Below are 23651 nucleotides of genomic sequence, written 5' to 3'. Positions count from 1 at the left end.
AGCCCAAAGAAAACCATCTGCTCAGCAAAAGCATTTCCCCCCATTTTTGGTGAATATTCATATGTGCATTTGGGAAACTACTCACGGGCAACAATTCATTCAACAAATTAAACCCTAGTTTCTGTTCACTACTGGTTCACAGGCAGAGTTTGATTTTTACCTGTTTGTTGAATGGGATATCTCTGTGGCCTACTGTTAAAGCTCTGCCCTCAGACTGTATGGAGGTTGTCAGGTGATTTCTCAGAGTCTGGTGGTGTTTCACCCACCCCTCTCCGGACACTGCTAACCAGTCCCTGCAGTGACATCTCAAAATAAAAAAGTACTCTGCAGCAGGAAATGTATTCAATTTGGAATGGATCAAACCTCACAAAAATGGCAGTTATCTTAAAAAATAGAGAGGAGGCTCTCTCTAGACCCCCTACAAAGTTTCCATTGTTGAGGAATGAACAAACGTTGGTTTGTGGATTGCTCACCAACTGCGTTTGCTATTCATGATTGTTGCTGTGTGATTGGTCATCTTAGTCATGTGATGTTGTTTCTCTTTCCTATGGTATAAGCACTACTGCATTTTAAAAAGGGAAAGGGAAAGGGGATTTTGACTCTCTGAGGGTCAGGGCTCCATTGTAGACATAAAGGAAGATATGGTCTGTGTCATAAAGAGCTGATTAATCCATATACTTTGCGATGTCTAAGGTGATTTGTAGAGGTGGAGGGCAGGTACCATTATGTTACTGGGCATGAACACTAAGTCACCCTGACCATTCTGGAACCTCAGAGGTTCAAGCAGTATCGGAGGACAATCCATATGAACAGTCCCACAACCCTGATTAATAGAAGGAAAGGCCCTAATCTTGGAGCAAAGGAGAGGATAGCTTGCCCACATTGATGGTGCATTTTTAATACCTATTATGAAAAGCTTCAGAGTGTACCTACGGTTTAAGTACCCATGTTGCCTGAGAAATACTCTGCCCAGTCATGAAAATGACCTGGATCACGGAGTCTCTGTGATTTGGTAAATCTGGGTAGAAAGTCTGGAAGAGAGTAAGTTGGCCTCTACAGGACTGGATTTTCCACAATCATTGTACACTGGGACTTTCATGCCAGGTGGATACAATAAATTAATCCATCCCTATGGCACAGGCATTGTCTTTGTCTAATGAAGTGTAAAAAGCCAAATAAAAATCATAACCACTCATGCTGACCCCTAAAACCTTCCTGGCCTCCTGCTAAACCAGTGTCCAACTGGATTAGATAACTCAATATAGAGCTCAGATGTGCTTTTCAGCCAGCTCTCAAGTATGCTGCACAGAAATAGATCCATTGTAGAATATATCCTGTGCTTTCTTTTCTTGTTCTGAGAGCACTGAGGAAGTGCAAATATTTTTCAAAGTGAACAGTTTTAATAATATGTATGTGTGTGGAGTGGAGTGAAGAACGGACCTATCACAGCAGAGCGCTGAGAAAAAAATCATTGAAAAAACAAACCTTCTATATCTTTTGTGTATTTTTATGCAATCCTCTCTTCTCAGGACACTACTGTTGCATATTCCACCTCTGAATTCATAATCCCCTTGTATATGCCTCTGAAATTATAATCAATAGCAAAGTAACCCACTGAAATCTCACAAATAGAAGATTATGACTTCAGGTGAAGAATAGCAGCAGGAGCAGATGAACTCCTAGGAAACCAAGATGTTGCTTCCATGCAGTTGTCCTTTGTAATCAAGAACAAGGGACAAGAAAATATAAGAAAAGGAAAAAATAAAGTAGAACTCGTTAGTGATTTCTTGCTCTAGGAGGACATATTTTTTGAAATGCACGCTCCCACCACTAAGGAATGAAATATTCAAAGGAGTAACACAAACATCATATTGTATCATAGATGATGAATTTCTCTAACAGCTGTTGACATTCCCCCTCCTTGGTCATTTTCATTTCTTAGATAAAAACATAACGGGTTTGATGTCTGAGCTAGAACTAATGTAACAGCATCACGTCTCTCAGAACAAGATCTTTCCTTGTCTGCATTCATGTGGCAATGAATTGGGTTCTGTCAAAACAGGGACAATTAAGGGAAAAGCTGATATTTTCCTATATCTTATTTATAGCCAGCAGCATGTCTGTTCTCTCTCTTGTTGCAGGGAGAGCTGGCTACCATCAGAAAAAGATGGACATTGTGCCAATGCTCAAAGTGGGACAGGAGGTGGAGAGATGCACCCACAGTCACGTTGCCTGAGAAGAAAGGAGGGAAATAGGTGATCACACAGAACCATGTTCCCCTTCTAAATATGGTACAGCATTGTGCGCCAATGTAAGACCAGAATGTAGATGGGGTTATCTGTTATCATGACAGTAAAAATCCACCAAGATATGCTTTGCTCCTTTAGCCACTTGGTGGTTATATAGAAGGTATAAATAACTATCTAACCTTGAGTATATGGGAGACAAAAGGCTAATGCTTAAGACAAATCCCTGTTTAGGAACTTCTTGGGTCTCTGTCCGGCTCCCACAGTATTCTCCTGCTGATGATTCAGATGTACTGTAAGAGTTGCAAATTAAATAGTTGCTTCTTAGGGCTTGTCTACATGGTGTGGCTAAGCTCACTAGAGGGATGTAAATTCTCAAGTGTACCAAACATTTTGGCATGCTTGCTGGTCTGTGTAGACCATGTTGGCATAGACTAAAAGCTCCCCAGTGTGCATTAGTGTACTATCTCACTGAGATCAGATTGTTAGATAAATGCCAAATTGTTCAACAGTACTAAGTTAATGTGCATTAGGTAATTTTTAGTGCATGCCAGAAGGGTCTACAAGAGCTAATTAATATGCAACACAGCAGTGTGCTTTAGAATTCACACCCCTCTAGTGCTCATTGCTTTATCGTGTAGACAAGCCCTTAGTTAACTTAATGCTGATTTAAGCTGTCATAAATATAAAGGGAAGGGTAAACCCCTTTAAAATCCCTCCTGGCCGGAGGAAAAGGGTTAAGAAGCTAAAGGTAACCACGCTGGCACCTGACCAAAATGACCAATGAGGAGACAAGATACTTTCAAAAGCTGGGAGGAGGGAGAGAAACAAAGGGTCTCTGTCTGTCTATATGCTGTTTCTGCCGGGGATAGACCAGGAGTGGAGTCTTAGAACTTTTAGTAAGTAATCTAGCTACGTACGTGTTAGATTATGATTTCTTTAAATGGCTGAGAAAAGAATTGTGCTGAATAGAATAACTATTTCTGTCTGTGTATCTTTTTTGTAACTTAAGTTTTTGCCTAGAGGGATTCTCTATGTTTTGAATCTAATTACCCTGTAAGGTAGCTACCATCCTGATTTTACAGAGGTGATTTCTTTACTTCTATTTCTATTAAAAGTCTTCTTGTAAGAAAACTGAATGCTTTTTCATTGTTCTCAGATCCAAGGGTTTGGGTCTGTGGTCACCTATGCAAACTGGTGAGGCTTTTTATCCAACATTTCCCAGGAAAGGGGGGGTGCAAGTGTTGGGAGGATTGTTCATTGTTCTTAAGATCCAAGGGTCTGGGTCTGTAGTCACCTAGGCAACTTGGTGAGGCTTTTTACCAAACCTTGTCCAGGAAGTGGGGTGCAAGCGTTAGGAGGATTTGGAGGGGAAAAGACGTGTCCAAACTACGTTTCTCAGTAAACCCAGTTAAAGTTTGGTGGTGGCAGTGGAAATTCAGGGGCAAAGAATAAAATTAATTTGTACCTTGGGGAAGTTTTAACTTAAGCTGGTGAAAGTAAGCTTGGGAGGTTTTCATGCAGGTCCCCACATCTGTACCCTAGAGTTCAGAGTGGGGGAGGAACCTTGACATAAGCCTTAAAATTTCAAGAGGGTCATGTTGCATATATAATGACATAGGCATGTGTGACACTTCACAGGCAGATAAAAGAGAAGGTCCCTTCCCCAAGGAGCTTGCAGTCTCCAGTAGACAAATGATGTCATGGGAGATGACAAGAGGAAGGGGAAGGAGAAGAGACCACAGAAAAGAAAGAGAAAAGCAAAATTGCTCTTGGGGAGAGCATCAGTATTCACAGAACTCAGGTCATTTCTATGGCTTTGTTCAGTGCTCTTTAGGTTGTTAAACAATGATGGGGTTCAAGACCACGTGGCACCTGAATAGATGATACTGATGGAAAGCTAACAAGGGAGTTTTGATAAAGGATCTGAGGAAGAAAGGGAGGCTGTGCCAGGGGACAGGAGGGATTGTGAAAAAAGATGGACTTGGGTGGAGGTAGCACACAGAGCCTGAGCTATCTGGGTCTGGAACAGCAGGAAAATGGAGATTAGAATCAGGAAATATGTGCCAAAATATATTTCCTTTTTTTTTTTTTTAATAAAATCTCTGAATAGAAATAATTTTAGGGAAAAATTAATTAGATACAGGTTTGAACCCCTAACATCAGATCTCCCAACAGTCCTAGTTTTCATGGCATTGTCCCATTTTCAGCCTCAGAACCCCCTGTGCCCGTTGAAGTGAACATTTCCCACATTCAAGTCTGACCAGGGGAAGAAGCCATTTGTTTGCCCCAGGCCCTCCATTTGAGAGGGCCCTCAAATTGAGTGGCATTGCCACCTGGAGCACGGGGTCACAGTGCCACTCATGTCTGGCCCATCAGCTTCTCCATCTCCATCTACAGAGGGGCAGACAGGCCAAACCTGAGTGGTGCTGTGTCCTGCTTTAGCCACATTAAATACTGGGAGGTATGTTAATACTGCAGTTAATGAATAAAAACAAGCTTACGAGTTTCTCTTTCTCAAAAATGAATGACAAATTTTTTTTTAAAAAGCCCTCTATAAATGGTAAAGGAAATTTGATTTTATTTTCTTTTGTAATAATTTAGGATGCTGCTAGTAACATACATAAGCACGTTTTTCTTTTAAGACTGAACTTTAATTTGACAGTCTCATACTTACATTTCTATACTTGGTTATAAATTTAAGTTGCCAAGGAAATATTTTTAAAATGCAGTTTTTCCTGAAGGCAAAACCTTTGTGTGGATTTTACAATATGATCCTAATATGTTGATGAATGTGACACATAAGAAGGAAATCAGGTAATATTTATAATTGGCCTATATACAGTATATAGTATTTAAATATAATATTCTGGAATGTACATTCAGAGTTATGTGAAATTTAGCCATTTAAATTCAAATTGTTTTAGTCAAATTATTTACAGTTCACAGGGCTTCAACTCAAACAAAATCATTAAGTTTTCTGCATGTTTCCATCTCAAAATAAATAACCATTCCTTTGCACTACTGAAAAATGAGGGAGTTTGTCTAGAGTTGAGCCACAGTTAAAACTTTTCAATGAAGCTGCCCAGACTTTGGGGTCCACAGGTTTTGTAAGTATTAAATCTCCTGTGTTCTTTTAGGCTATAAAAGCTATGCGTGGCTAAACAATGGAATTCCAATTCCTGATTGTTGTTAACCACCTGAGTTGTACTTTATAAAATTTATAGAACACTGAAGATGTAAAGATTTTAACTTGCTGTGATAGTTCTAATATGGGTCTGAAGCAGAAATAAAAATCTCATATTCCATTTCTGTGCTACTAGCTGTATTAATCAGGGCTTCCATTTGGCTTTGAGCAGGCCTTCTGTGGAAGGGACTCATGTTCTTTTCCCCTGAATCAAGCTCTTATATCCTTCATAAGCCAGGTTTCTTTTAGCAGGACATTTGAGATCCTGGATCTGAAGTGATGTCCAGTTTTATGGTCAATGGGATTTTTAGTGGATCAAATTAAAAACAAACAAACAAACAAACAAACAAACAACCCCCCCCCAAAAAAACCCTGTTAAGGCAGCAGGTTAGGAAGAGGGGCAACCCTCTTCCCCTCCAATTGCTTTTTTGGGCTTCATGTCAGATATTTCCTAACGGTCCTGTCTCTTTTAGTGCATCTACATGTGTGTATTTCAAGTGATGCTCAGGAGCCAAAGTAACGATCAGTGTCACCTAAAAGAGCCACAATTGTGTGAATTCATTATTTCATTTACTATTTTATATATATTATTCAAAGCATCCTGAATGGTTAATGACTTAGACTGGTTAATAATTAAAGTACACAGTGGTTTAATACCACGTGCTGCAAGGAGCCACAGGAGACACATTAAAGAGCCACTTGTGGCTCCCAAGCCTCAGCCTGACTATCACTGGTGTATTCATTTTGTGGGGATTGGCGGAGTTCCCTTTGCTACACTGAACTAATTCCCAATTTCCCATACTGATTTACTGCAAGCAACGAGAAGACAAGGAGTCTATTGAGTAAGAGGTGCCTATTGTTCCTTCTATCCTTTTTAATTTTTTTGATAGAAGTGGCTCCTGAAGAAAGGAAGTGATCACATGTAGAGTAAAGGCAAAACCAATAATTTTAAAAATTGTCCAAATTCTTTTAGTGGCCATAAATTGTAAGTTTTATGTGCATTTTATGAGGAAATCAGAGTGATACCTCTGAGAACTTATAATGTTCACATTACCAAAGGGGATACTATTATCATGTTTTATGATAAGTCATCACCAAAGGGATTTCCTTCAGATGATTTCAGATCGCCAGTGTCAATTCAAGGGAACTGTAATAAATATGATGCTGAGAACTACTTTTGTGCAATTACAGCAGATAAAAACTGAAATAATGTAAAGAGAAGCTTTTTTTCCCCAAGTATAAATAATGTTGACAAATTCCTCAAAACAAGGAAGGTCAGAATGAGTAAAACTGAAGGAATCTTAAATTATTTTTGTACTAGTAATTGCCAACACCTCTTTGGCCCACCATGTACCAACAATACCTCAGAACTTGTCTATACAGACACTTCATGTGCAACAAGCCCGGGTGTAAATCTGCAGTGCATTAGCTTGCTATGCACTAGCTGGCCCGGAGGAGCCTGCTACCTTGTGCTAACACTACAGAACTATTAGCGTTTGGTAACAGGGTCCAAACAGAAAGCTAGTGTGCTGTAGATTTACACTCTGGCTTGCTGCACATAAAGTGTCTGTGTCGATAAGCCCTCACTCCAAAAGCCAAGAGGCTTGCCCATGACCACTTGTATGTATTTTTTTTAAGACTGACTATCCCTTTTGTCAGGGATTCTCAGGACAGTACCTTACAAAGGATATATGAGTTGTAATCTTTAACCACAGCAGGGCTGAGGTGTCAGTCATTTCAATGTATTGCACTAAAGTAGAGATTCTGTCAAAATCTAGCAGAAAAATTGTAAGGCAAGATATATGGTTATCTTCTACCTTTTACATAGATGTTTTACTCATTTGCAATAAAATGTCAAAATGCTATGTTTTCCATGACACATACAAGATGGTTGAGGTAATATTTTTTTATTAGACCATCTTCTGTTGGTGAAAGAGACAACTTTTGTACTCCACAAATATTGGTCAATACTTTACCAGCCACTGGTAAAAAACTACCAACCACCTACCCTAGCAATATAAGAACATAATAATGGGAAGAGTCCATGTAGCCCAGTATCCTATCTAATGACAGTGACCATTTATTCCTACCATTTGTTTCCTATCTTTTAACCAGTTACTGCTCCTCAAGAGGACCTTCCCTCTTATCCCAGGACTGCTTACTTTGCTGAAGAGCTGTTGGTGAGGGACCTTGTGAAAGGCTTTCTGAAAATCCATGTACACTATATCTACTGGATCACCCTTGTCCACACATTTGTTGACTCCAGTCAAAGAGTTCTAAAAGATTGGGGAAGCATGTTGTGTTGACTCTTCCCCAACATATCATGTTCAACTATGTGTCTGATAATTCTGTTTTTTACTACAGTTTCAACCAGTTTGCCTGGTACTGAAATTAGGTTTAATCACATTGTAATTGCCAGAATTTCCTCTAGAGCCTTTTTTAAAAAATTGGCACTATATTAGCTACTCTGAAGTCATCTGGGCCAGACACTGATTTAAATGATAAGTTACATACCAGAGTTGTTAATTCTACAGTTTCATAATTGAGTTGCTTCAGATTCCTTGGGTGAATACCATCTGGTCCTAGTAACTTCTTAATGTTTAATTTACCTATTTATTCAAAAACTACCTTTATTGACATCTCAAACTGTCACCCTAGATTTGTCACCTTAAAAGAATGGCTCAGGTCTGGGAATCTTCCTCACATTCTCTGCAGAGGAGACCAATGCAAATAATTCATTTAGCTTCTGTGCAACAGGTCCGTCTTCCTTGTGTGATCCTTTAGCACCTTGATCATCCAGGGTTTGTCTACACAGGGATACAAAACCTGCGGCTGGCCCAGGTCAGCTGTCTCAAGCCAGTGGGGCTTGAGCTCCAGTGCTCAAAAATTGCTATGTATATGCTCATACTTGGGCTGGAGCCAGAGCTCTGGGATGCTGTGAGAACTCAGTCTCCAGCCTGAGCCCAAATGAGCCCTGAAGCTCGAGTCCCAGCAGCTTGAGCCAGCTGCCCAGGCCAGCCACAGCCATGCTGCAGGTCTTTTAATCCCATGTAGATGTACCCCCAGTGGCCTCCCTGGTTGTTGGCAGGCTTCCTACTTCTGATGTACTTAATTTTTTTTGGCTCTTAGTTTTTGTGTCTTTTGCTAGTTGCTCTGCAAATTCTTTTTTGGCCTGCCTAATTATACTTTTGCATTTGACTTGCCAGAGTTTATGCTCCTTTCTGTTTTTCCTCTGTAGGGTTTGACTGCCGGTTTTTAAAGATTGCCTTTTTGCCTCTAACTGCCTCTTTCACTCTGCTGCTTAGCCATGATGTCATTTTTTTTATTTCGGATATACATTAGTTTGAGCTTCTATTATGATGTTTTAAAATAGTTTCCATGTAGCTTTCAGGGATTTCACAAAAAAACCTAAAATGTACAGAGTAGCAGTCTTGTGAGTAGATGTAGAAAATAAATAAATAAATAAACAAACAAAAATTTGAACCATTTAATCTCAAAATAAGTCTGTGTTAGAACCGCTACACTGCATTTATATACATTAATTTGTATATCAGGATACTTAGCATGTAAATACCCACCTGTGACATGGAGACAACCTCAAACCAACGCAGAATTCCAGGAAGTTTGTAAGCTGTAACAAATGATGTTCTCTCAATCCACATAGACTGTTGTTGTTTTTTTAAAAAAAGAGACAGGATTGAAACTTTAGTCTTTTCAGGATAGAAGTTGATAGACATTACATTGCAAAATAAAAGATAAGGTAGAAAAATGACATAGGATAATTTGTGCATAGAAAGATGCAGCAAAGGGAATCCAGCACAGCAATTTGTGGTTTATTGTTTCAAAACTAGGTCATCATTATGCTCTCAGTCTCTACCAGGTAAGGAACCCCCAAATTTCTATTCCCAACTCTGCCACTATTGACTGTGTGATCTCTGGTAAAACACTTACTCTGGCCTTCTTTACTCTGAATTAAGAAACTTTAAGGAAAACAACTGGTCCTAGCAGCAGGAGGAGTTCTATATTACAGTGCCAGAATTGTAACCACTTTGTTGCTGTAAGCAGGTTAGACAACATGGCAGATTAAACTGCTAGCATTCTGCCTTCCCTAATGCTCCTCCTATTATTGTTACCATGGGGAGCCGAGTTGGTGGTAGCAACAGTGGGAAATTTTAACAACAGGTCTAATGCAGACACAGCCTCACTGTCAAGTGTCCCATATGTAAAACAGAAATACTAATATTTAACTTCCTCAAAAGGTACAATGTGTTACTACAGTGTCTGATTCTTAGACAGACGCATTACACATCACCATGCCAGGATGTTAAAGTTCTAGAACTGGAAGCACAGGATACAGCTAGTGTCACTTGCTCTGGGTGTGGGACAGTGTGTACAGTCCCTGCCCACACAAGACCACACAACTAGTGGAATCACTAGTTAGTGCTATTAGTCACTGATCAGAAAAATACACATAATTTAAGTGCTTCGTACCATTCTGAAATAAGGTGCTCTTACAAATCTGAAAACTTAAGTTGTTTTCCCCACCAATATCCTGACAGCACTGGTTTACCATAAAACGTGACTAGAAAAATATATTCAACTACACAATTTTATGATATAATGGAACTTTATATATTTATTCCTCTAAAGTAAGAAAACTTACCACACTGTTGTACATGACATTATAAAAATCATATAATTTACAGCACTTGTAGATCTCAAAGTATATTAAAACCATGAACATTATTTGTAGCTATTGCATTACTGAACAGCTGATGTGAGTCAGTATGGTATATACAGTAGTCATCACTTCACATGAGTGATGAAAACAGACAATTTACACTCCTTAGCCCATACCGGTAGCTTATGAGTGGAGCAGTTGTTAAGTACTAGTGGCGATGCATTTTATTGATATGTATTTATATTTTGTCTTGCTTAACAATAGAAAATTTTACTAGACAACTTTCCTGCACAACCAAATTGTATTTCACTTACTTAACAGAGAGGTTTTACCTAAAATTCAAACAACGAAGTATTAAGATCAGAAAATGGGAAATTAGGGTACAAATCAGGAAATGTAAAACGAGACTATGTTGAAAAGTACTTAGAGTAATGTAAAAATAGAGAAGCCCTAGATTTAAATTGTACTGTAGTTGAAATGAAAATAGGTCTTGTTTCAGATCTTGAAAGTAGGCCTTCCATAGTGGGGCAGCTGGGCGTGACTATTAAAGGATTAATCTCTGAATTCACAAGCACAGCAACGCCAACATATTTTACAAAGATGCTGCCATGTCAAAAAATTACTTACAGCAAATTCATTTTCAGGGTCAACAGATCCTTTCCTGACTGGTCTTGAGTAGTGGAATCGTTGAACGTAGTTGGATTTATAAAAGCTGAAAGATTTAAAGAAGATGTAAAAAGCATAATTCAAGTACAGCTGGATCCCACCATCAAAGTAAATGGCTTCCTTTTTGTCTGATTTTATTTTTTAAATTAAGTGTGATTTAGTGTTTGTGAAAAGTGCAGCAACAACAGCAAGGAAGACTGAAATCATTTATTCACCGAACAGGGACAGTAGCACTAAGTTTCATCACAGATGTGACTGTGACCTGGAGGATGTGAGCCTTTCAAAATATGGCTGAAATACTTAGGGGAAGCTGTAGTGGAGGGTTTTGCTTTTATTGACATGCACCTCTGAATTATGTTTTATGGATTGACCCAAAAAGCACTGTATATTGTTAAGAACAGTAAGTGACCAAGTGGAGTAGATGATATTTTGTTTTGGACTTAAATGTGTGCTTGTTCAAACACTTCCGATGCCAAATCAGTTGATCAGATCTCTGGATAATTCTGCCTACAACACAGCAAAATAGCTGTTTATTAAACATATGAAGCCATAAACAACTATTTCTTATCACATCTCGGTGGATTTTGAAAAAAAATCTAATAGAAATGGAATATCAAGGTCGAATACACCAGTAGCATCCAATGAATTTTCATACTATGATCTCCTTAGCTAAAAAATAATCTTCAACTACTGTTGCACAGCAAGAGGAACATCCACCTCGCCCTCGCCCCGTCCCCGTCCTCGCCCCCCCCCCGGCCCACTTTATCATACAATTAGGGAGGATTGAGAGGTAACTTGAAAATAACACAAAACATACTTTAAATATTTTACTGCCCAGGAGACTTTATTTATTTATAGGAATTCAATTTAAAGCAAAGCCAAGCAGAGATGGACTTTGCAGGGCAAAAACAATGTTTTAGGACTAGGTGCAACTTACATAAATATTTCCAGAAAGAATTTCAGAAATGACCTGGTATTTTGGCTGAGTAGGCTTAGAAAACATAGGGCCGAGTCTGGCCAAAGAGCACTCTCATTTTGCTCATTATTGTAAGCGTATGATTCCTGAACTAGGTGACAACCACTGAAATTACCTCTTTGGTAAATCACACTGATTAAAGAGGCATATCAATTCAAATAATTTTATATAACCACTTTTACGACAGAAATTTTCAACCACTTTACTAGAATGAATACACTAAAATCACCTCTTACAAATAAGAATTATACTTACAAACAAGTACTCTTCTCAAAAATAAATCCTCCCTATTTTTGGTGGAAGAAATTTAGTGCAGTCTGGCTGAGTTCTGCGTCTGAGATGTGATTACAAAATCTTACATAAGGCAAAAGATTTTCCTTTATGCAGGGGATTTCAAGAGTCTTACAGCACCAAGTTCAAACTGTCACTGGCGTTGCAGTGACTTTAAAGTCCAGTCAAAGAGGCCAGTTTCACTGAGGTGCTTGTCAGTCACCAATTATAAAATACATTCAAGTTGAAACTGGGAGCACCAAATTACATTTCATTTCAAAATAAGAGAAATGTGCTTGTTCCCATCCTTTTAGTTTTAGGTGGATCATTCATGCTTTTGCATTCTGGATTAGTTGCAATATCTGTAAAGATGCTACTGACAAACCTGCAGACAAAGAATTGCAGAAATCCATTCTGAATGTAACAAAAGCCTGTGGAACAGCTTATAAATCAGAAGGAGCCAGCGCAGTGGATTCTAACTGTATTTAATAAGGCAATAAAAAGCTGTTGAACTTTCAGCCTTCTTTTTGAAGAGACTTAATGCCAATATTGTTAAAGGTAACCCTGAGATTCCTTCAAATGTGGAACTACATGACACCATCCTTCCCAAGCAAAATTCAGCTGCCTCACATTGCTTTCAGAAAATTCTCTTCGCTAAGAATCAAGACCCTTTTATTCAGCTAAGAAGATATCACTGAGTCTTCTATTTCTGCAAAGCTGCCTGAACAGGATTAGACTAAAAAGATAAGGATAATTTGCTGTTATCTGTGTGTTCCTGAAAAGAAAGATATTACCTAGCAGTGATCAGTTCCAAGGACAGCATGTATAGTGCTAATATCCTTGACATATATGACAGCTGAATAGGTTGGGTGCAAGTGGTGACAGAGCAGATTTGAACTAAGCTAGCACATTTCCACTCCATTAAAGATGTACATTTTTCTTCCCATTGAATTAAAGCCTTCTAAACCAATACATGGAACGCCAGCAATTCACCTCTGCAATGTCTGCCTTACTTCAATAGTAAGGGCACACTGAAAAGGGAATTCAGTTTTGACCACTTTTTCCTAGGACTACTAGTAGCAATAAGATCTGAAACTGGATCAGCTAGATTATTATTAATATGTGGGACATCAGGACCCAGGTATGTTTCTGGTAAAGTGACCAGCTAGCAACTGTGAAAAAATCGGTACAGGGGATGGAGGGTAATAGGAGCCTATATAAGACAAAGCCCCCCAAATTGGCACTGTCCCTATAGAATAGGGACATCTGGTCATCCTAGTTTCTGGGAAGGGTTTTTGGGGGATAGAGCCAGTCCCCAGGAACAAAAGACTTCCCAGGAGCATGGTGAGCCCCCGGCAACTGGGTAGGGAGGGAGGTGAGGTGTGTGAATCCAATCCAGACTTGGACTTAGGAGGAAGATCCACCCACCCTAGGGCACCAGGATTCTCCCTCCCCAGCTTATGAACTCAGGGAGCAGTCTTCTGAGGGCAGAGCGAGATGAGAGTAGAGCTCAGGAGAGGATAAGCAGGGAAGGAAGGTTCCAGGAAGGAGCAAAAAAATAATTATGAGTAGATATGTTGGGAAAATTAGAGAAAGCAAGAGAGTGCCATGCAAACACTCGTGAGTTTTAATGTTCAGAGGTGACAGCAGCTGTCTCAGGCAGGGAGGGCAAGCAGGATGAGTGGTGTCACTGTTCCTGGAGCGTCAGGGCTCTCTGAATTCGGCATGGTGGAAGAACAGAAAAGCAGCAGTTGTAGAGATGCTGTCTTGGTGTTGCTGAAACCACCAGAGGCGACATCACTGGGAAGAGAGGGAGAGGAGCCGAGCATTGCCCCTGAGGCTACAACAGCATATAGAGTAGTTTTTAAACTGGACCTGTCTCTGGTCCTCTACTAATATTGGTTCTGCTGCCCCCAGCGCTCACCTGTGTGCGTTTGTTTAGGTGGTTCTTGCTACTAGCCAGGTAGATCTTCTTTTAATCTAAACCTATCCCCAGTTACCTATTGCTGCTGCTCTTAGCCCATGCTTTAAATGAGTAGTTTCAGGAGGGAATTTGAAGGAACTAACATTTGCTTCCTTCTGATTCCCATTGACCTTACTCCGTAGGCTGTGAGGAAGTGTATTAGCAACAAACAGTGGCATTGGTTTGGAGGTCAGACAAGTATACAAACTCATGTTGTGTTCTAGAAAAAAAAACCCACATCCTCCATCCCCTTGCAATTTCCCCAGGGAACTGGAATAAGAGGCTGGGAACTGTGTTTTTGGGAGAAGAAAAGCAGACTGTGGCAAAACACTACCCACGCACACAACCGTTCAGTCCCACTGATATCAATGAAGCTGCAGTGGGTATATATTAGAACAGATTCTGGCCGCATATTCAGAGTAATTTGGGCTTTTTTCTGTAAGCATATGGTAGTGTTTAAATGGCTGATGAGATTCTCTGAAATGTCAGGAAAAATACATTTAGTAACTGAGATAAGTGCATGCACCCTGGCTCACCAATAAATTGGCTGTGTTTATAAAAAAATTCTTTCTCCATAGACTATTAACCCAGACTCTCACACCTTTTATGGTATCATTTATCCAACAAAAATAAACTTACTTTATGATTTGATCGGGTACTGGCTTATTTTTGAATCTGGTATGCTCCTCCAAAACTGGTTGCACAGTAAAACACTGAATGTCTAAAATCACACAGGTTAAGGACATATGAAAGATAGTATGTAGCCTGGAAAACAAACAACATATTGTCCAAGAGCAATCTTCCTAAGATTTTTATTCTAGAGAGGAAATATTTGGCGTAAACACTGAAAAAACAGACTAATTTTGAGATAGATACAATACAGTATCAGTTATCTGAGTAGGTTTACTGTTAGGTTAGTAGGCCTGTGAGTTAATTTATCACACTGAATAGTTTATTGTACTACAAAACAAAGCCTATTTGATACAAATATTTTCATTACTTAACTTTGACATAGGCATAGCGTATGGCATCGATTGGCAAAATGTCATGATGTTTAAAGATTTAGATCTTTGTCCAAATTACTGTGTGTCTGTAACAGGGTCGGCACCCACCTCTTGTGCATGCCCCCTATTCTCTGGCTGATAGTGCCTGCAAACGCAGTTCTTTCATGGGGGGCAGCCCCTACCTCTCGTGGATGGCCTCCTTTCTCTTGGTTAGGTGTGAGCCTGCTTTTCTTTTTTGGTCTTACATCAGGGTGGCGCCTGCCTCTTGGAAGCACCCCACCCCAGCTGCTGGTTCTCTCAGCTGGTCTTTGGCAGCTCAGACCTCTGGCTGAGCTGCACACGCTGTCCCCCCTTTCCGGGGTATACAGTTCTGCGTTTTTATCATGGCCCTGGTACGGTGCCATAGTTCTTAGGGTTCTTCCCTGAGGTACTGACTTCTTCAACCACCCAGCCAGAGCCCATTTCGGTACCCTCAACTGGTGTCTCTTTCAGCAGCCCTCTCAGGGTTCAGTCTGCAACCAGACCAGCAGGGCCCATCTCAGTACTCTCACCTGGTCTGGCCAGGTCCTGGGATCAGTCCCCTGGGCTCAGCCTGCCTGCAGTGACCTTTTCATGGTCCTGCTGCTACTCTATCCATCCAGCCAGGCACCCGGTCTTTGGCAGCCTCTGCTGGGCCCAGTTCTGTCTGGTGAACTCTCTGCAGTCAGCTATCCACAGTTCTGATGTTCGTCTAGCCAGCCAGGCACCTGGTTCTCTCTCATCAAGCTCCACACAGCAATTGAAGGCTCTGCTCTGCTGCTTGCCTTTTATCGGGCCCTTCTGGCCCCTTCTTAGTCGCTCCAGCAGCCCCCTCTAGGCTGCCCCCCTCTAGGAGGACTTCTCGCCACTCTATTCTGGGGCAAGGTGATGCAAGGCCAAGAGGCCTCCAGACCTAGTCCACCCTGCCACAGTGTCACTTGTGTCTTAGATTTCCATTTTATAAGTGGGTGCTTAGTCTCAATAGAATATTGTGTGGGCATAAATCATATTCTTACACATTTCACTCAAGCACTTACAGTCAGATTCTGCCATCTTTCCTTACGTGTGGAAGTGCCTTGCTCTATGACTAGTCCCATTCACTTCAGTGGGACTACCTAGGTGTAAATTGCTCTTTATTCTGAGCAAGGATGTCAGACTCTGACCTTTAGAGAGGAAATATAGTCTAGTGATTAAGGCACTGGACTGGAACTCATGAGATCTGGGTTCCAGTGTTATCTTGGGCAAGTCTGTCTGTCTCTTTGGGCTTCAGTTCCCCATTTGTAAAATGGAGGTAATATTACTTTCCTCCATTTATTCTCCAATGTTCGCTCCATTTATTACTCCCATATTCCTTCCATGTGAGGTGCTCAGATACTATAATGATCAGTGCCATAGGGAAGCCTACAAATAATAAACACACAGTTGTAAAAGGAGATAAAAATAATCCTGGGTTTAAACTGTAATATCTGATCCTTTGGTTACCCTTTGCTCACCCAAATGCTGGGGACATTTGAATCCAGATCCAAACCAGTGGCTCTCTAATGGTCCAGATCAGAACACGAGGAAAAGGAGACAAGAAGTGAGCAATCTACCAGGAACATTCCAAACAAGAAAATACCTTTAAACTCTTTTTAAAATAAAGCGGAGAATGATTATTTGAGATGGATTTGATGATGTAGCACATTCCAAAGGCTAGGAACGCCCACAGCCATGGCGCCACTGCCTGGTGACATAAGGAATGACAGTGGGATCTGTAAAGGGCAGGTGGTGTACAAGGGCAGTTTCAATCAGAACATGGAGGTCATGCACGTGGCCTTTAATGAAGGCCTTGTTCAGGGAGGTCATGCATGTGGCCTTTATTGAAGGTCTTGAATGAAAAGCCTGTAAAAGACAGGAATGCCACCTGATACACGACCTGCCACTTTAAAGGTAGCCAATGCTATTGCTCACTACAGTTGTTACACGCCAAGTTGGTAAAGGTAAACTGTGTGTGAACTCGAAAGAAGACTAAAACAGAGTGCCCCAGAACTGGGGGAGAGAGAGGATGGGCACACAAGCCTTAGAAGAGAAACAGCCTATATATGTGAAACTGGAAACTGAGGTGTCACGTGAATAGGTGCTTGTCACTTTTATGAAATGATCACTCTCTGAAGCCAAATTCCTTTAGGTATGGCTGGTGCCGCAGCTCCCCGTCAGCTCTGGAGAGCTGAACTCCGGTGAACAGCCTCCTCCAGAGTTTTCAAATGTACTCATGTTTGCTCATTAGTTTCACTTTTCATCAAAAAACAAACAAACAAACAAAAAACAAAACAAAACAACCCCCCCCCCTCAAGTCCAACAAAGGCATTTCAAACATTAAGGGCTTGTGTACAAGTTGTGTTAGTGCAGCACCAGCTAGGGTAGAAATTCTAGTGCACTGCACACCAGCATGTTGTGCATTAACTGGCCTGTGTGGACCCTGCTGGTGTGCAGCACAAGTTTCCTAGCGTGTGTTAACGTAGTACCACAGGACAACATCAGCACAAGCTAGGAAACTTTTAGTATGCACCAGAATCCACTTAGGCTAGTTAGTGCACAACTAATTATGTAGACAAACCCTAAGTGCAGTAGTACAGGTGCATTTTGGGGATGAAGGGGGAGTATTGTTCAGAATTATGTCACTGTGCCACCAGGGTGTTTCTAACATAAGCAAAGGATTCTTGAGAAGGAGAGGAAAGACCCAAGCTGGTGAGACAAGACATGTCAGTGACTAAGTAGATTTAAACTTAGATTTCAAATGTTAGAAAAGCATGTGCATGATTTATTTACAAGCAGTTCTAGGAAGCCAGCCGATGTTCCGTGCAGCTTTGGAGGACAATTGCAATATACTGTTCAAATAAAAATGAAGTGTGTTTGGTTATTACAATAGACTACTGAAACGATGCCCAGCAGGTAGCCACAGGCGGGGTGGATTTCAAAAGCTATCACATGTCTGTATGCTAAAGTATGTTTTTTGAAGGGAGGGTGGAGGGTACATTAAGTACAATAAGAGCTTCTCTTTAAGTGCTCCCCCCCCTTGAGTGTTGGGGACTGAGAAAGGAACAGATGATATCTCGACAAGCAGTTATGAAGTATTCTTAAAAGATATGCATAATGGTTACAAGACTTTAGGATCCTGTTCAGTAACTTGCCTAAGTACACTGAGTCAGGTCATTAAAAAGCATAGTACAAAATAAACACTTATATTTATGATATTTCAACAAAATATTGTCTTTTCCTATAATTCAGAAATATCATGGAAATGAAAGGAACCAAGAAATACTGGAAAGATGTAAATAATACTGATATGGTGTGAAAGCACATGAATTAGCTAAATTTAGCTGTTCATAACATTTGATGTTACAGACAGAACAAATGCATGAATTGTATTTAACAGCACCACTTTGCACCGACAGCCCTCCAACTGAGCCTCTCAAAGTGCTTGCCAAACAATAGGAATCCATCCTCACAGTTTTCCTGTGAGGTAAAAATCCTTACTGTCCTTTTTTACAACTGAGGGACAAAGTGGAGAAGCAACTTGCTCAAGGTCATACAGTGCATCTGTTGCACATCCAGGAAAAAAAAAAAACGTTTGCTGGTGTTCAGTCCCATGAAGAATATAGGAATATTTGAGCAATGCAGGTTACAGATTTTGACTGAACTAATGGTCAGTGGAACATCATGCTTATCTTATTTTGTCTGTTCCACACAGGTTACGTCTGCTAGCCTCACCCTCTTTTCAAGTTCAGTGCAGTTTCTATCTATTACCAGTTCAGAACATAATATATTTTTCTTCCATTTGCATCCTCTAGTTAATCCCTCACTGTTCTTCCTTTCCCTTTTCCAGTTCAGACCAGTGTACTTAGGCAAGTTAGCCAGTTTAAACAAAACCAAACCAACTGGTCATATGTACCCGCAAATATTTGCGGACCAAAACTTTTGAAGTTCTAGGGTGGGATTTTTAAGACCCACCAATGTTGGCATAACTCCACTCCTATTGAAACCAATGGGAGTTTTACCATTGATTGCCGTGTGACGTTCCACAACAGCACAAGACACCCATTGTACTAGGTGTTGTAGAAACACAGACTAAGAGATAGTCCTACCCACAAAAAGTGTACATAATCTGTTTTGAGTGTGGTGTGAAGGGAATTAGACATACAATTGCTGTTCGCATTAATGGGAGTTGTGTACATGCTACTGCACACGCATGCTGAACACATGCCTTTCCATAAAATCATTTTATAGTGATTTAGTTCACAGTGCTGCACTGCCTCAGTCAACAGATTTACACCGTACTACTGTACAGGAGCCCCTTGCCTGTAGGCACCTTCCTTCTTAACATAGCTCCACCTTAGAATCACACGGTTAGAAGGGACTGCAAGATTCATCTAGTCTAACCCCCTGCCAAGACACAGGATTTGTTGTGTCTAAAATACCCAACACTATCCAGCTTCCTTTCATAAACCTTCAGTAAAGGAGCTACCACGACCTCCCAAGGCAGTCTGTTCTGTGGTCCTACTGGTCTTGCAGTTAGGAAGTTTTTCCTGAGATTCAATCTAAATCTGCTATGCTGCAGTTTGAATCCATTGTCTTTTGTCCTGCCCTCTGTGGCAAGGGTGAACAACTTTTCTCCATCCAGCCTTGTATGTCTTGAAGCCACATCAGCTTACTAATACTGGCAAAATCCCTTTTCTCTGAACCAAGTACATCTACAGGCAAGCAAAGCAGCTTGATTCTGTTTTTTCATTGTTAAGAGGATTTGAGGATGCTCAGCACCTCAAGAGACACTCACAACTTTGAATGATCAAGTCCCCTAGAGCCAACCTCAGTAACAGTGACTGCCATCGCTGCATACCATGATCCACAGGAACCATGAACTTCAACAGTGTTGCTATCAGACTCCCTTGACAAAACAAGTTTTTCCTTATTCTGTAAATTCCTATATTTAAGGATACATTGACCAGGAGAGTTCTTCATGTCCTCTCCAGGGGCTGAGGTGGTATTCATCTTCTCTGCATTTGGGAACTGGCTCATCAACTGTGCTTGGAAATCTTCTCTCCGCTCATACTCCTTCCCACGGTAGATGAACACTTTGTTCTGCAAGAGACGAATACTAGATTTCTTAGACTGGAAGGTCTTTGGGGCAGGGGCTGTGTGTGTGTTTGTACAGGGCCTAGCACTGTGGGGTCTCTGAACCTGATAGGGGCCTCTAATTGTTTCAGAAATATAAATAATTGATTCTAACCCACTACCACTAGCTCCAGGAAATTGTCACTGATTCCCCCAAAGAAAATACTTCATGCTGCGAGACAGAAAGAGGAAAAAAAGACTGAATTCAGAATGTGCCTTTACAGTAGTAACTAAACAGGAAATGGGGAGGTGGGTAAACTGTTAAAATTCCTTTTCTTCTTTCCCCTTTATGAAAGAAACTTGCTTTATAATATACATATAACCTCTCTTCTCCCTGTTCCTCTCCCCAGTATTATAAACTTCTAATTTACAGCACAGTGAATTCCAAGGAGTTCTCATCTGTTGTTCAGTGTACTTGGTGTGACGAGATCGGGAAGGAAAGAGGCAGGTGTCCTTACAGTTATATGAAACACACCCATTCAGTGTTAATTTTTGAAGCAGGGGGAAATGTCATTAATATTAAATTAAATAAAGGCGAGTAGTCAAATCTTTAGCCTAAATACCCAACACCTAAAACCTAAAAATAAGGTGAAATTCTCTCCTCTGCAGGGGTTCCACTGAATGTCCTCCACAAAAAACCAGTCTGTAAGGCTGAACTGGTGAAGGGAGGCATTCCATTTGCTACTCAAGCATGAGGGTGTATTTCAAGCTATGTTGGAACTACCATAGTACCTTAAAGTACACCAAATGTACCTATGTGAGGGGTATACTTACTGAGACAGGGACTCTGGACAGTGGTGAATATTTCAATGCACTAATGCTTTGACAAACACAATAATACTGAACATGGGCAGAAAGACCTGTCCTGGTAGCATCTCAGAGTCAAGACAAGTCCCGTGATACTGAAAATTTAGAAATGTTGGTTGGGATTTTCAAAGAAACCTAAGAGAATTAGGCTGCCAAATGCCAGTGAAGTTCAATTGGACTTAGGAGCCTAAGTATCTTGAGCTCTTTTGACATCCCTATTTTTATTTGGGTTCTCGACTGAGGTTCTAAGATGGTGGTTGTAAAATGAAAAAAGGCAAACAATAGGTGAACAAGCATGGGGTGGGTCAATGAGTGTATGTGCATTTAGATAGGCAGTAGTGCTGATTCAGTGCCCATCTATACAGAGAGTTAGTGTGTGGCAAGTTGAGGTGTAAATCTACAGCATTCTAGCTTGCCATGCAGATCCTGCTACCTCACACCAAAAGCTCCATAATACGCTTTGACCTATTGCTGTGGGCAGTACCAAAGCTATAGGCAATACATCAAAGTGTACTGTGGAACTTTTAGGGTATGTCTACACTGCAGCTGGGAGCAATACATCCAGCGCAGGTTGACAGATTCAAGTTAGCACACTAAAAATAGAAGTGTGGATGTTACAGGCCATATGGCAGTGTGACAGGGTGCTACCTGGGGAAGGCTGCAGGCCCAGGTGAGGGCAGTTACACATTTTCTGGTGGGGGATTGTGAGTACCCAGGTGACAATCACAGGGCTAACAAAGTAATTGGGGAGAATACAAGGGGCAGCTCAGGAGGAACTCAGAAGGAAGCTCAGAGGGTGAGCCTGGGCAGGGGAGTCTATCTTTGCTGTAAGCCTGTATTGCACAGTATTACCATGTAAGAGGGAAATAAATGGTCTAAGACAAACAGCCCAGGATATGCGGCTGTAAACCTATCTGAACTAGTCAGGCAGTGAGGTTCACCAGGTACAGACAGAACAGGCAACTCCTATTCTCAGGCTCACCCAACCTCCTGCCTCTGAGCTCGGGGGGCTAGCCCAAGTCTTTGCTGGAGCTACAATATCCGTGGTACTATTAGCGCACTAGCCTGAGTGGAGCTAGCACCAGTCTGTCTGTGTGGGCTGGGAGGCTTGTTAGCAACTGCAGTGTAGATATACCCTTAGTGCGCAACTTCAGGGTCGACACGACCAGTTAGGTGCAGCAAGCTAGAGCACTGTAGACTTAACTTAAGCGTGCCATAGAATATTAGGGTTGGAAGAGACCTCTGGAGGTCATCTAGTCCAATCCCCTACTCAAAGCAGGACCACCACCAACTATATCATCCATGCACTATCTCTTATTTCTCTGACAAGCCCCCAGAAGTGTGGACATGCACGCTTCAGGTATAGCTAAGGAGCAGTTCAGGTGTCATCTTTTGTTCACTCATAATGAGAGCTACAAAAAATTACAAGTATGTGTGAAAATGAACTAGATTTTAAGTTTTGATATGAACTCCAAACATCATTCCATTACTTCCTGGTACCCGTGCCTTCATTAGTCTGTCTGTGAAATATGTAAAATTTGGGCAGCCTCTGCCTACTTATAATATCTTGTAAGGATACAGCATGCTGCCTTTTTACTCCATCACTACTACTACGAGGGTATTCTAGTCTACAAGGGAAATCAGAATAAATCAATTTAGAAGCATTTCCATCTGGGAAGGCTTTAATGTGCTATTATAACAAATAATACTTCAGATAATTGTGAAATCTAGTGTCAATGCAGGATTAAATGAAGATCAGTTTTCCCCAGAGACCAACTACATTTTTACTAGTACAGTGCAGTGGTGTTTATATGAGTATATAAAAAAAAGTTGAAGGAGAAATATACATAGAGAGACTTACCCTGAGGAATGTGGGAAATCCTTGGCCATAATATCCGACGGCAAAGTAGTCTGGTTTAGGCCTCAGAATTTTCATGATGTTTTCATAAAATTTAGCTTGTTGAATCTGAAATCAAAAATGATATCTCAGTCTTATTGTTTCAGAATCATAATACTTCAAGGAAAATGGTTTCTATTTTAACTCATTACTGGGATATCTTTTAAAAAAATTAGCATTCAGTCACTCTTTACACAGTTTTCTTGTGCCACATTAATTGTTTTATAAATTGTTTATGTAAGTATAATACACAGCTAAATTAAATGGGGTTAAACAATTTAAAATGAACTGTATGCAAAGTCACATATATCCCTAATGAGCAAGCGTGGAAACAAGCTGTCAGACACCTCAGAATTATACTAGGTAGGATCCATCATAGCTAGCTGAACTTCACTGATAAGGTTAATGAGATAATGAACTTGAAAATGTTTCATGTCCTTACTGTAGCTTGGTGAGGACTGGGCCAGCTGTTCAGCATAATGCTAGAAGTCATGCATAAGGGGCAGACATGTGTATGCTATTCTGAGTTGAGAACAGTGCTTCATTTTATTTACTGTGTCCTCAAGTATAACATTGCATTGAGTCTAGGCTATGTAAATGTGGTCTGCAAGAGATTTTTTTAAAATAAGGGTTGTAATCTTTTGATTTATCACATATGGAGGAAGTTTGAAAAAGTGCATGTCTGAAGAGTGGTCGGGGTTCCTCCAGATTTGTTTTTCACCTTAAACATTTCAGGAATATCAAGTTTTTACTCCCCTGGAAGCTTCAGGAAGGTGTCTAACACC

General features: G+C 40.7%; 1 protein-coding gene across 1 annotated transcript in view; it reads right to left on the bottom strand.

Moving 5' to 3' along the window:
* DOCK2 (dedicator of cytokinesis 2) overlaps positions 1-23651 on the bottom strand; it is a 505601-nt gene that overhangs the window by 23131 nt on the left and 458819 nt on the right. The window contains exons 40-44 of the mRNA XM_077824538.1: positions 22831-22935; positions 19988-20129; positions 14629-14710; positions 10742-10826; positions 9012-9098 (exon numbers count right to left, since the gene is read on the bottom strand). Of these exons, the coding sequence (XP_077680664.1) occupies positions 9012-9098; positions 10742-10826; positions 14629-14710; positions 19988-20129; positions 22831-22935 (501 nt within the window). The remainder of the gene's footprint in view (positions 1-9011; positions 9099-10741; positions 10827-14628; positions 14711-19987; positions 20130-22830; positions 22936-23651) is intronic.

The sequence above is a fragment of the Eretmochelys imbricata genome, chromosome 8 (assembly GCF_965152235.1).
Source record: "Eretmochelys imbricata isolate rEreImb1 chromosome 8, rEreImb1.hap1, whole genome shotgun sequence".
Taxonomy (NCBI): Eukaryota; Metazoa; Chordata; order Testudines; family Cheloniidae; genus Eretmochelys; species Eretmochelys imbricata.
This window is presented reverse-complemented; position numbering and strand designations above follow the sequence as displayed.